The sequence below is a fragment of the Cryptotermes secundus genome, unplaced genomic scaffold (genome assembly GCF_002891405.2).
Source record: "Cryptotermes secundus unplaced genomic scaffold, Csec_1.0 scaffold944, whole genome shotgun sequence".
In the NCBI taxonomy this organism is placed as follows: domain Eukaryota; kingdom Metazoa; phylum Arthropoda; class Insecta; order Blattodea; family Kalotermitidae; genus Cryptotermes; species Cryptotermes secundus.
The window spans coordinates 771,985-785,912 of record NW_019719375.1 but is presented as its reverse complement, the minus strand read 5'-3'; the positions used below and the strand labels follow the sequence as shown (position 1 = coordinate 785,912).

At 42.3% G+C, this 13,928-nt stretch overlaps 1 protein-coding gene and 1 long non-coding RNA gene across 3 annotated transcripts in view; one reads left to right on the top strand and one right to left on the bottom strand.

The window, feature by feature from the left end:
- LOC117282411 overlaps window positions 1-13,928 on the bottom strand; it is a 136,049-nt gene that overhangs the window by 50,358 nt on the left and 71,763 nt on the right. The window lies entirely within an intron of this gene.
- Window positions 1-13,928, top strand: part of LOC111865437 (organic cation transporter protein) — a 60,498-nt gene that overhangs the window by 3,046 nt on the left and 43,524 nt on the right. The window contains exons 1-2 of one of the 2 annotated variants that reach the window (XM_023853479.2): window positions 3,895-4,033; window positions 9,974-10,203. In XM_023853479.2, coding sequence (XP_023709247.1) covers window positions 10,061-10,203 — 143 coding nt within the window. In that variant the 5' untranslated portion in view covers window positions 3,895-4,033; window positions 9,974-10,060. Of the gene's footprint in view, window positions 1-3,894; window positions 4,034-9,973; window positions 10,204-13,928 lie in introns of those variants that run through there. The other variant, XM_023853488.2, reaches the window with a different exon arrangement.

Sequence of the window (13,928 nt, the reverse complement as noted above, 5' to 3'; positions counted from 1 at the left end):
TGTGTGAGAGGTCGAGGCTCCTACATCTTCTAGTCAGTCGGCTCTTTGATGGTCACTCTTTTACCCCCCCCCCCCAGGAAGATTCCTGGTACTCATTTCTGTTACAGGCTGAGTGGACCCCAGGGCCATAGTGCGGCTGGAAGAATTAGGTCAATTGAAAAATATCGGATTTATTGACCACTTGTATACTCAACTCGTAACTACGAGTAATGCAGAGCTATTGTTGATCTACACACTTTACACTTCACCTTACACACACTATGGTTCTCAATTATCAGTAGTCGTATCCTGGCAACGGATTTCAAAACAGTAATTATATCAGTCTCACTGTAACTGCAACACATATGGAGTCTTCCAATCACAGCCTAATTCCTCTCTTACCGTTTCTTGTCAATCTTCTTGCCTGTCTTCTCAAGAGATTCCCTCAATTCTAATTCAGTAAGGCAAAGTCAAAGTTACTTTAAGATTGACGGTTTACCGCCAATCAGTTGGTCCTGGCATCAAGCACCTTGAGACCCACGACCAGAATTTTGTTTTCAACTGAAATCTTACGTTAATAGTCTTCGTTGCCTAAGAAACGTGTTCACCCAGCCGTTGCCTAGAAATTGACGTCTATTGATTCGTCTATTTCATAGTAACGGCTGTACTCATTACTGTAAGAAGCTGTGCGGCACTGCATTCACCTTGATTTCCTTGATAGCGGTGATTCTGTTAATTGGCAGTTGGGATAATCATCATTTTACTGTGTGTTTTGACCACTGTGAGTATAGCAGTGACAAGTGAAGTAGAATTGTGATTAAGCAAAACACCACAAAGACGTGTAGGGCCGTGAAGGTAAGTCTCCATTCATTCCTAACTTAGGTGAATGATGAGCTGCAAGATGTGGCAGCTTTACAGAGGGGGACGAGTCTCAGGTATAATGTTGATAAAAAGTTACTTGCTCGTGAGTCGGCGTGGCCCGGAGGGGATAGAGAAAACTCTCGTCCTAAGTAAATGGAACCCGGTGATCATGTCAGTAGCCAATATTTTATTGACAGGCCCACCACAGCTCGGGGCAACGAAAGACATGTGCTTAATACAGATTACATATGTGACAAGCCTTGAAGTTATTGGTTCGGTTGCTCTATCGAATTCTGTTTGAATAAAACATCAGTTACTGACATTTAGTTCAGCGACCATTTCTTCTGGCCGGAACTTCTGACGTCAATATATGTGCTTCTGCGCGGTCCGCCTTCAATTAGACTATTTTTATGACTAGTACCTATAAATTTCTATAGACATAGGCGTCTTTTATCTGCCTGTAAATCAGGTGATACTGACACACATAGTCTGTTGATCTGTAATGGCGCCAAACACTCTTATTTGATTTCAGAGTTATTTCACAAATTCCAACGGATAGCTGTCTGCCCTACGTTTGGATTCCGATATCAGCTCTTTTGTTTCACTGCTGAATCTGCTCATTTTGAAGCCATTTGTACAAATATTATGATTCTGGAGATTATACATTGTCCTGTCTTTACTTAAAAACACCATCCTCTTTATATTGCAAAACAACGTTTTTGAGTCTGGATTCTGTTTCCGTCTTCAGGTAAAACCTACTACTCATTTTGGTCCAATCGATAAACTTTGGGTGGGCCGTGCCATAGCTCAAGCGGTTAGTCGCTGGCTTTCCATCTCGGCGGCCAGGGTTCGATCCCGGGTCTGGTCAGGTGGGATTTGTGGTGAATAAAGTGGCGCTGGGGCGGGTTTTCTCCGAGTACTTCGGTTTCCCCTGCCGATCTTCATTCCACCAAATTTTCCATCAGCATAATCACCCGGAGCAGGTACAATAGGCCAATCAGTGGCCGCCGTACCGAGTGGACCCAGATGGACTTCACCCCCCACTAAGGGAATTTAGAAAAAAAAATAAAATAAAAAACTGTGGGTGGCCTGTACGGCTTGCGGTTTAACAGGAGTCTTTATTTATAAATCTGATTGGACCTTGGCTGTTTTTTCAATTTCTTGATCCTACACGAAGTCGGTATGCCTCCTTGGACGGGGATCAGCCCGTCGCAAGGCCGCTACATACACACAGAACAACACTAACACGGAATAAATGCACACAGACATCCATTCTTTGACTGGGATTTGAACCCACGACCCCAGTGTTCGAGCGGGCGAAGACAGTTCATGCCTTAGACCGCGCGACCACTGTCATCGGCGGACAAGTTACTCACTTATTGCTTTTCATGATTGTACGGGAAAATCCATTTCCCATTCACCCCTGACAATCAGGAGTGGCTGGGAGATTCGAATTCATTCTCTGAAATCTGGATCCTGTCATTTGGCAGCAACACATTGACTTGGCCGTCAGGGTAGATATATTTCCCCAGCCCGAACTTCTGAACCTGCTGCCCAGAATGCTGGCTATTTTAAGGACAACAAGATTGTTCAACTAAACTGCGTAATTTTAACGAATGTTGTCGTAATTCAAAAGCATGCATGTCAACCCCAATCTGATTCAAGCTTGAGGTACAGCATAGCTGACTAGGAGAACCTGATTTCATCACGTAAGTTAAGTTGCTCCTGTTGCTAAGTATCACATATTGAGTTTTAATATTCTTATGTCATTTCCAAATTTGAAAAAAGTCGATACTTAAGAAAAATTAAATCTAAATGCCTACTCTGGTATAAGATTTACACTAACACTGCTGTTCAGTCATTCGCGATGACACCATGAAGTATAAGAAGTGAAATTAATTTATTTTTAGTATCGTTAAATTTATGACGTCCCTGACTTACATCATGTGTAGATTATCTCTGCAAAATTGAGCTCAACTCCTCTATATTTTATTCAAAACTTGATCAAGTTCATAACGTTTTTAATCTTGGGCAAATAACGTATTGTTGCGTAATGAATTTAACTTTCATTATCCTTTAAGGAGGGGGGCACGCGGTAGCGTAGTTGGTTGAGGCACTATGCTACAAACCGGAAGGTCGCGGGTTCAGCCCCGATGAGGTCATTGGATTTTTTTTTAATCGACCTAATCCTTCCGGCCGCACTATGGCCCTGGGGTCGACCCAGCCTCTAACAGAAATGAGTACAAGGAATATTCTTGGAATATTCTTGGGGGTAAAGGGCGGCCGGCGTGTAGGACTGACAACCTTGCCGCCATCTATGAGCCGATTGTCTAGAAAATGTGGGAACCTCAACATCTCAGAACCCTATGGGCCTCCACGGCCTGTTACAAGGATACTTTTACTTTTTTTTTATCGTTTAAAGAGCTTTAAATTACCAACATCGGTTACTATTTTTAAATATACAACGATATGTTTTCTTCGACAACAGAAAGACGCGGCTATTCGCAAGACCTGCAAGTCCGAAATTAGTTCGGCAAAGTCTATATGCCTTTCTTTGTACGATTAGTTGTTTCTGAGAAAAGCAATAAAGTTAGATTAAAATTTAATGCGAAGTGAGGTTCACAGGTACTTTCCGCATGCAAAACATTTTTTACTCCTTTAAAAAGCACCCCAATAAATGACCTAGAGCTCTAATGCCAAATTTAATCAAAATCGGTTCAATAATTTCAGGGACTAACAGAGAGACGACGAAAGGAGTGATGTATACTCTTCACGTACAGAAAGCACCTGGAAAATACGGGTACTTTTCCACTCAACTGAACCAGCTGTGTATTTCCTGTATCCGTCTACCCGCAATGCTAGCCGAACCCTAAGCTGTCCCATTGAGTCAAACCCGTTACACGAAGAAACTTGCATGCTGAGGGCATCTAAACTTGGCGCGAGCGTGTGCGTTCTTTCAAATATTTACCGCTCTGGAATAGCTCTCAAGTTAACTAGCCTATAGTCTGAAGGCCAGCAGCCTATTATCATTCGCGCTTAGTTGCCAGTAGACATTCCACTGACGGAGTCGTTAGAGGGAAGTTGTGGTGACGCTGTGTGGTGTGTAGTGAGCGGGAAACTTTGCGTGGTGTTGCTGTGGAGTTTTATTTGTGTTAACAGGAAGTGAGGATGGATTGACCTTGTCATATACTAGGTAATTACAATGTCTACTGAACAGTTACATTCCATAAGACAATTACTCAGTCACCGGTGTGAGGACCCCAGATCATAGAAACTTGTGTAGTGCTTTGGCGTTCTGTACACCGTGTTCATTCTAAAACTAGTTGAGCTAATTCTGTATGAGGAAAATTAAGACAAGCGGAATATGTTCATGATTCGTTACCAAATGCGGAACAAAATCATTACATAAAATATAGATAATAAATTGTCGAAAATGTAGCAAAGTTCAGTTATTTGAGAGAAAAGTAACATATCAAAATTACGTTCACGAAGAAGTGAGATAAGATTTTTTATTAAATGCTCGCTACTATTCTGTTTGAAACCTTCCTCTGCCAGTATCCTGTCAAAAAAACCTTTGGATTCAACACGAGTGTATAACTGAATGTGTTTATGAGTGCGAAATTTTGTCTGTTACCCAAAGAGAAGAACATGGTTTCAGTGTCTCTGATAGCAAATGTGATAAGAATATTTGGAACTAGGGGACTTAGACACTCAGGAACGCAAAATACGCTTGTACCCTTCACTAGATATTAAGGTGGTATAATCATAGAGAACGAAATTGGCTGGATATATAACACGCATTTGAGAGCTGAGAAATGCAAACAAAATTTTAGTCTGAAGAGACCAGTCACGAGACCCAGACATACAGGTGTGGATAATATTAAAATAATGAATATAGAGGAGGTAAGGTTGTTGACTGGATTCACGTGAAGCTGGATGGGGTCTAATGGCGAGCTCCTTGTCAGCATTAATGCTTTACAATCAGGGAATTTCTGGACTGGTTGAGGAACTACCAGCTTTTAAAAATTACTCTGGCCCTCTGAATTGTTTATTTACTTTCCGTACGAAAAGCTACGGTGAGCCTCCCTGTACACAAGCAGAGAAAAACGAACACACACAAACTAAACATCCATGCCCTGAGTGGGATTCGAACCCACGATCCCGGTTTCCAAGCGAGCGAAGACAGTACATGCCAGGGACAACTTTACCTGTTACTTTTACCGTACGAAAGTAACGATGTTTGCTTCGCCCCGAGTTTCGGAACTGTTTTGACACGCAAGAGTCCGGTGTCGGTGGAATCTGCTTCATTGACGCAAATGAAGCGAGGAAGCGATTTAAATTCAACTGATTTGTACGTGCCTGTTAATTAGTAAAAAGAATACGTGCAAGGAATGCTTTAACACGTCATTCAACAACGTGCATGAAATGAACGCGCAGTAGGAACAGTGAGTTTAATTGACGCAAGTAAAGAGGTTGGTCTAGAAGTAAATACCGTGAAAACTAAGTATATGTTGCTGTCTCATCACCAAAATGCAGGGCAAAATCATGACATAAAGATAGGAAACAGATGTTCTGAAAATGTGGCACAGTTCAGATATTTGGGAACAACGATGATACATCAAAACCTGATTCAGGAGGAAATTAAGAGGAGATTGAACTCGGGTAATGCTTGCTACCATTCAGTCGAGAACCTTTTATCTTCTCGTCTGCTGTCCAACATAAAAATTAGAATATACAAAACTATAATTTTGCCTGTGGTTCTGTATGGGTGTGAAACTTGGTCTCTGACATTAAGGGAGGAACATTGACTGAGGTGTTGGAGAACAGGGTGTTGAGAATATTTGGACCGAAGAGAGATGAAGTGACAGGAGGTTGGAGAAGACTGCATAATGATGATCTTCATAACTTGTATACTCTTCTCCAAGTATAATTCGAATGATCAAGTCAAGGAGGATGAGGTGGGCAGGTCATGTAGCACGAATGGGAGAGACGAGGAATGCGTATAGAATATTGGTGGGAAAGCCAGAAGGAAAGAGACCACAGGGAAGACCAAGGCGTAAGTGGGTGGACAATGTTAGAATGGATCTTAGAGAGATAGGATGGGATGGTATGGATTGAATAGATCTGGCTCAGGATATGGACCAGTGGAGGGCTCTTGTGAACACGGTAATGAACCTTCGGGTTCCATAAAATACTGGGAAATTCTTGAGTAGCTATAGAATTTGTGGCTCAAGAAAGGCTCAGCTCCATGAGTAAGTAAGTAAGTAAGTAAGTAGGAACAGTGAGTGTGTCACCGTCATTTCACATGTTTCGTCTTTGAAACTATGTAGTTTTAGCCCTTTAAAGCCCAGTGGTTACTACATATATGTACAACCTGCTTTAACATACTAAAACTCTGCATTCTGCACACAGTCTGTTTATGTTTCTTATGGTTCTCACGATAAACAGCGATTGGTTCCCTAAACAGCTTTAACCGGTTGGTCTTTGTAGCGGAGACAGTGTGTTTCCTGTGAGGTACGAATTTAATTTTTATATAGTGTTTCGAAGAAATTATGTGTATATATATATATATATATATATATATATACAGTATACGTGTATATACGTAGTGTGTGTATATATACATATATATAGTATATCCAGTAGACCCTCGATATAAACCTGTTGTCCAGGACAGCATTAATACCCACGTTATTAAGTGAAATAAATATTTATCCAATTTTATACATAGTTCCGGTTATTATTTGAAATATACAGTATTTGTGCGGCGACTACAATACGTGCATGAAATTTAAGGTACGTTTGAGACTTGCGCCGGTCACGGTAGCCGAGGCATGACCTGTCTTCGCTCGCTCGGAAGCAGGGATCGTGGGTTCGAATCCCACACAAGGCATGAATGTTTGGTATGTGTATGTGTTTATTCTGTGCTTGTATTGTCCTGTGTTTATTAGAGGCCTTGCGACGAGCTGATCACTCGTCCAAGTAGGCCTACCGTTTGAAAAATGATCAAAATAGAAAAAAAAAACTCGGTACCGTAAAGGTACAAGAGGAACGGATTAAGTAAGTATGTACACGTACCTTTGAGACTTTGGCCGAGCACGTAAAAGGGGTTCTTAATAAAAGTAGCTGTTTGAATAACATAATCCCAAGGTTAGAGAAACCAGTAGCACAGCCTATTGAAAGCGGACTATGGACTTTATACCCTTCGTGCCTGCACGTTATAAAAAAGGACTGCTGCAATACAGTCTTATACTGCAACTAAAACATTTGATGATAATGTGTACGACAGAGGACACACGTACTCGTGTTTGGGCGGTACATCCGATCCATTATAACGCGGGCCCGCTGTGTGTATAATATAACAGAGAAAGTAGTAACACAGTACATTCTTTTCTTTTTTCTTTTTTTTTTCTGTGACGCCACAGCCCCAATTTTGGCCTAGGCCTACCTCCAGGAAACTCCGTTTCACTTCGGTTTACTAGATCTCTTACACATTCGGTAGGACTCCTTGGGCGAGTGATCAGCTCGTCGCAAGGCCTCTACCTGTAGACAAACACAGAAAAACGCACACAAACATCCATGCCCTGAGTGGGATTGCAACCCACGATCCCGGCTTCCGAGAGAGCAAAGACAGTGCATGCCTTAGACCGCTCGGCTACCGTGACCGGCAACACACCAATTTACTTTCGGGAGCTATCAACCACCATTGCGATCATAGTGGCATGAACTTCTTTCGCCCGCTCGAACGCAGGGATCGTGGGTTCAAATCCCACTCGAATGGATGTCTGTGTACGTTTATTCTGTGTTTATGTTGTTCTGTGTGTAGGAAGTGGCCTTGCGACGGGCTGCTCCCCCGTCCAAGCAAGCCTACCGACTGTGTGTAGGAAGAAGAAATTGAAAAAGCGGCCAAGACCCAACAAATGGCTGTAGNGTCTGAGTCTGAGTCTCATTTTATGACCGACGGTCAGTCGGCCAGTCTGTCTTGGCATAAAGCACCCATCTGGGGCTTGCCGGAGATACGCTCTTATACATCGAGCGTTCGGACGGAATAGGGAATACCTTAACGAAGGGTTAATTTCATCCGTTGCTTAGGAAATGCTCGCCTTACTCAATACAGAACACCTTGTAGAAGTGTTTCATCCGTTGTTACGGATATTGCTAGGCAACGGTCTCTTGGTATTCAATTCGTCGCTGTGGGAACTCAACAGTTTCCATGTATTCGTTGTCGCTGAAGTATTCGTTCCCATTGCAGCCGTTGCGCAGCAATGGACGTAATATAACACGTCACAATAACAACAACAATAATGAGAATAATAATGTTTCAATTCATGTTTATTTGCGTGCAAACTTAGCAGCACAGAGGCCAATTACAAAATTAGTACGAGTACATAGAAATACGCAAAAATAATTAAAAAACAAAATACAAAATATGACAGTCTGCATAATGGCAGTAAATTAATAATAATTCCAAGAAAAATTAAAGTTANATAATAATAATAATAATAATAATAATAATAAACCGTCATTAACAATAAGTAATTCTAACCAACTCCATAGAACAGTTATGTGCATCATTATTGTAGTTTATTTCCGGGATGTATGTTTAAGAGACATAAACTTTTATAATAGGTTATGTCTCTTTGCAATTGGTTATGCATAATTATGCATAACCAATTGCAAATGTTGTGTATATCAGACCAATTTCATCACACAGGGAAGCTTATCTCATTTCATGTGGAACTTCATCAGTCAGCATTCATCCAATGCGTATTCACTTCTGAACACAACTTGTATTAGAGGGCTCTAAACAACCTACATACATGAACAGTTACAACATGTTACTCCGTGATTTCAGTCCGCAAGCGAACTCCGCTTGTCGGCGCAGTTAGTGCCAGCTTTTGCGAATAGAATCCCCACGGCAATTAATTTCGGTTCTCTATTTCCTTGAAATAGCTCCTCAATTATCATCACGAGGCTGAGTGGACCCCTTTCCGAAAAAAATCCGGGAATCGAACACGGACCTCTGGATCTGTAGCCAGGAACGCTGACCACTAGACCACAGAGGCGGTCAATTAAAACATGTGGAAATTTAAATTTTAATTCCGTTAGTTCAGTGGGTATTGCGACGGGCTGCGGGCTGGACGACCAGGGTTAGTTTCTGGTAGACTAGACTTTCTTCTCCATTTCACACCGTCCAGACCGGCTCTGGGTTCCACACAGTGCGCACGGGTGACAGTTTCCCCGGAAGAGACGTGCGTGAAGCTGACCACTCAGCTGTACTTCCAATCCCCCATTACGTCTTCTCGGAGTGGTGCTTAATTAGTTAATTAATTAAGCGCAGAGAGAATTTTGCCGTAATAAAGTGCTGGAATTACTGACAAACACGTGTAAACAGCTACTCATTACCTTTAGCAGTAAACAGAGTAGGAGTAGTGCTGATGAAGCTGTATACACTTTAACCTCTGCGCTAGATAGAGGTGAGTGGACTGCTTTACGCTCCAGCCAAATTTACCTCCGGAGGAAATGCCCCTGACACCAGCTAAATATATGGCTGGGTGGGCCCCACAGTTGGCGGAAAGAGAAAATCGGTACCCTTCGGCAATAAATGAGCTGAGGCAAAGTAAATGAATTTTTATCACTCCGTGTAACTGTGTAATTTGTCACGTACTAGTGATTAGTCACTTGGTTTGGATTGATTATCGAGTTTATTGATAATAATTATAACACTACTACAAATTTACACACTACACCTTCTCAGTTTGTTATGTCTTCATGTTCCCTGGTAACGGTTCGTAACAGTGGAGATTCCTCTACTTGTGTGCCCCGAATGAAACTGTCGACTCCCGTCTCACTACTGATAGATTTTCTTTTCATATCTGGTACATTGCTGCTGGTCCACGCTAGCACAGTTACTCTTCATTTTGGGACCCATAAGCTATATTTTTCTGCCACGCTGACTTGGACTCACACAATTTGCTACCGGCTCTGACAACATAGAAAACATCGCGCGCGTATGTATACGTTGCTGCGGTAACATGTTTACCGAGCCGTTGCCTGTCAAGGATATCTCTTCTGTTTGCACTGTTCGGCTTTTAATTATGTCACAATAGATTTTAACGTCTGTTCATTACAGGTTACGCTTCGAAAAGACGTAATAACGCAGGAGTAAAAGCGAAGAAACTTATTCAACTTGTGTAGAGAAAGGTCATTGAGCGAAACGATGGATCTGGATAAGATGATGGATGAAGTAGGCCACTTCGGGAAATTTCAAGCCTTGTGTTACTTCATCCTGAGTTTCTCCATATTCTACTCAGCAGTTGCTGGTCTGAGTTACGCCTTCACAACAGCAAATGTAAATTACAGGTAAGTTCACAAGCTCTTTTTGTATTTTAACGGCTCTTCTTTACTGCAGGGTGCGAGGACTTCTCAGTCTATAGTCTAGTCACTAGGCTATAAGCTGAACGATCGAGGAATTTGGTCTGACTTTAAGAGTTTTCCTCCCATGGCAAGACCAAGTCTCGTAACCCCCCTTCTGAAGAGGTAAAGTGGTCAGGGCGTGAATCTTCCCATCCACTTCCGTCAAGTGCCAAGGATAATGATCCGTTGAGCTATACGATGTACTTTCACCCCCATTACGTGCTTAATTAAGTACAGGGGCAACTTTAAACTTTAACAGCTTTAAAACACGAGAAAATCCTTGATAGGTAGTACTTTGCGTGCTAAACGCTGTAAACTTACCTGTGACCAAGTGGGACATATTTATGGCAGCTTCAGTAATGCTGACGATCTTCCACAGCCTCTGAAATATTGCCAACTTTACCCAAGATCCCACGACGTAACAAACCGTGGGCAGAATTAACATAAAAAACAGTCTTGAAGTTAAAAATTCGTTTACAGGGCATGTGTTAAGCTGTGGCATATAGTATACTAACTTAAATGGGATTTTAAAATTTTTGTTTTGGTATCGTCATAACTATATCTCTGTGTTCTTCTCTCGTGTTGCGATAGCTCAGTCGGTATAGCGGCGGGCTACGGGCTAGAGAAACATTTTTCCCTTCTCCACAGCGCCCAGACCGGCACTAGGGTCCACGCAGCCTCCTATCCAATGGCACCGGGGGGGGTTCTCCGGAGGTAAAGTGGATGGGGCAGCTGACCACTCAACTCCATCTTGTGCTGACAACAACAATGGTGGAGTTATACCTCCGCTCCTCCCTATGTATTGTACAGATTTGATTAGAACATTGCCAGGCAACGGCTCAGTAAACACTTCCCAACATGCAACAATATAGGGGAAATTGTTTTCTATGTGGTCTGCGCCAAGCAACAGTAGAACTACGGGGTTATGCAGTCCGTTTCTATGCAACGGCTCGGTAAACATATTTTCTCCTATCGGGCCGTGCATTGCAACGCGGTGACGTCATCAGCAATAGAGACGGTGTTTTCCCGTGGAGTCTGTGCAAAGTGCTCATAAGAGAATTGAATTCAGAAGCGAGTTAGTTCAGGGTGGTTGCCAGTCAGTTCTCGGTAGGAAATGGCCACGGGAAGTTCGTAGATGAAGAAGAATTAGAAGTCGACCTGTCAGCACTTAACGCGTGTTGTAGTGCAGATATATCTAAAGTGTAACAGTTATAGTTCCTGTGTTAAAGTCCGTTGCCAGGAAACGGATAGGGCGAACTTTGCAGAGGAATAGCTACGTATTATTGAGATGTGTTACCTAGCAACGACTAGCGTAATCAGACGCAGAAGACTATTTTATGTGATATAATTGGAGTAATCTTGAAAGTGTTGTAATTAATTGTAGTGAATATCCAGTAAATCGACTTACCCATCCAGACCCCGTCTACTAGTCACTAATACATGCGACAGTATTTATGGCATAATGCTTAATTAATTAAGCACAGGATAACGTTACCGTAATATTACATTTTTAATCACTTCGGCGGTTTCTATTCATTTTTTGGTACGGACGGTATACCATAAACAGCCCGTCATCCTGATGAGCTGTTGTGATCAATATTTACGTCCGAATATCTTGGTCGACTGACTAAGCCCCCACTTCGTGTTCAGGGGTTCCTGGGTTCGATTACTGGTCAGGAAGCCGGATATGCTGACAGTTTCTATGGTATTCCCAACAGACAGGTACTAAGATAACATCATAAAGCAGACATGTTTCCCAGTTATCATTCACACTCATCGTCCAATCGGCGCCCTGCAACCTCTGTTGCTCAGAAGCGTCAATGAATACACTGTTAGCGTCTTTAGTGGGATCCGGGGTAGGTGCCAGTATAGCGACGGGCTGGACGAGCGGAGTTCGATTCCCGACAGGCAAGATATCTCTATTCCACTGCGTTCAGACCGGCTCTGGGGCCCACCCAACCTCGTATACATTGGGTACTGGGGGCGCTTTCTCCGGGAGTAAAGCGGCCAGGGTCGAAGCTGACCACTGACCTTCATCTAGTGCCTATACTTCCCCTCTCGAACACGTCTTTGTGGTGTGGTGCTTAATCAGTTAAGCGCAGGGCCAACTGTGCCTTTACCTTAGTACGTTTATTGTGTTTAATGTATAAATGATTTGAATTTTAGCGCTGTAATCATTCTAAATGTTTTCCTGTTTTGTGTGGCAAGTTCTGTTTCCGTACTTCGCACGTCCTACAGTGCCCTTGTGTATAAGTTCGTATATATACAGCTTTATTTATAGGCGTCTTCGAAACTCAGTTGATTGCCCATAAAATCGCTTAGGCTTCCTGTGTGCGTGACGCAACTGCAGAACCGCTTAAGGGATCTTTATGAAACTTGGTGCTGGAGAATTTGACGAGGAATTGTCGAGCCATGTCAATTTTCATTTTGACTGGACAATTTCAACGACCACTTTACATGTGCTAGACCTGTGTGCGTTCCTGCGTGTATCTGTAGCGCAACCCGCTACACATTTGTCGGAGCAAAGAATATTTAGAATGAAAGTTGTATCGTAAAACGAAACACTTTATATCCGATACAGTATTTCCGAAGGTCTTGCAGTTTTCGAGATAATTTAACCAAAAATACATTATTCAACAACGAGGAAAGCCTCTTGAAGACGCCCAAAACAATACCAAAGTCTCCTATTCTCAACAGTACTCAAAGGAAGCTTTCCCTCCTGTGATTGTACAGAACAGCTTCAGGTAAAATTTATGGTTATTTATTACAAGGAAGGAGTTCTCTTTAGTCTCCATTATTCCTTTTATTTAAAATAATGTGAAAGTAAAGCTATCCTCGCTGTAACAGGCCGTGAAGGCCCATAGGTTTGTGATGCGTCGAGGCTGCCACATTTTCTAGACCAGTAGTTCTCAGTCTTCTTCAGACCGCGGCCCGGTAAAGACGAGGGCCCGGTATAATTGATGCCAGGGCCCGGCGGCTGAGAAATACTGTTCTAGACAATCGGCTCACAGATGACGGTGAGGTTGTCAGCCTTACGCGCCCGCCGCCCTTTACCCTAAGGAAGATTCTTGATACTCATTTCTGTTAGAGGCTGAGTCGACCCCAGGAGCCATAGAGCAGCTGGAAGGATCAGGTCAATTGAAAAAATCCAATCACCTCATCGGGATTCGAACCCGCGATCTTCCGGCTTGTAGCATAGTGCCTCAACCAATAATGCTACCTTGTGTCCATCTAAAATAAGACACTTCGCAATTACAGGACGTCTCTTTCATTTCTCACATAACTACATTTTCTTATAAATAATTGAAATACCATGGATGGATGTTAGCATATCATAATTCCTAAAGGCGGGTGTTAAGTATGCTCTGTGTACTTCTACAGTCTTGTTTCTGTATGGGAATACGTTATTTAATAAAGTACAAGGAACTATATTTTCGGATTATACATTGTGTTGTGTTTAGTTTCATTAGAACTCTTGGTATCTTAAGCAATGTGTTTGTATGTGCAGTACACTTGCATCAAGGCTAGTGAATCTTGTAAAATAACAAAGAAAGCAATTGGTAAATATGTATATTCCTCGCGGCTTACTCAAACCTAACCGCATCTTAATTGCGCTGAAGTAATTTCAGCATAATTTTCAGACTTAAAGGCTGGAAACTGAAGGTTGTATT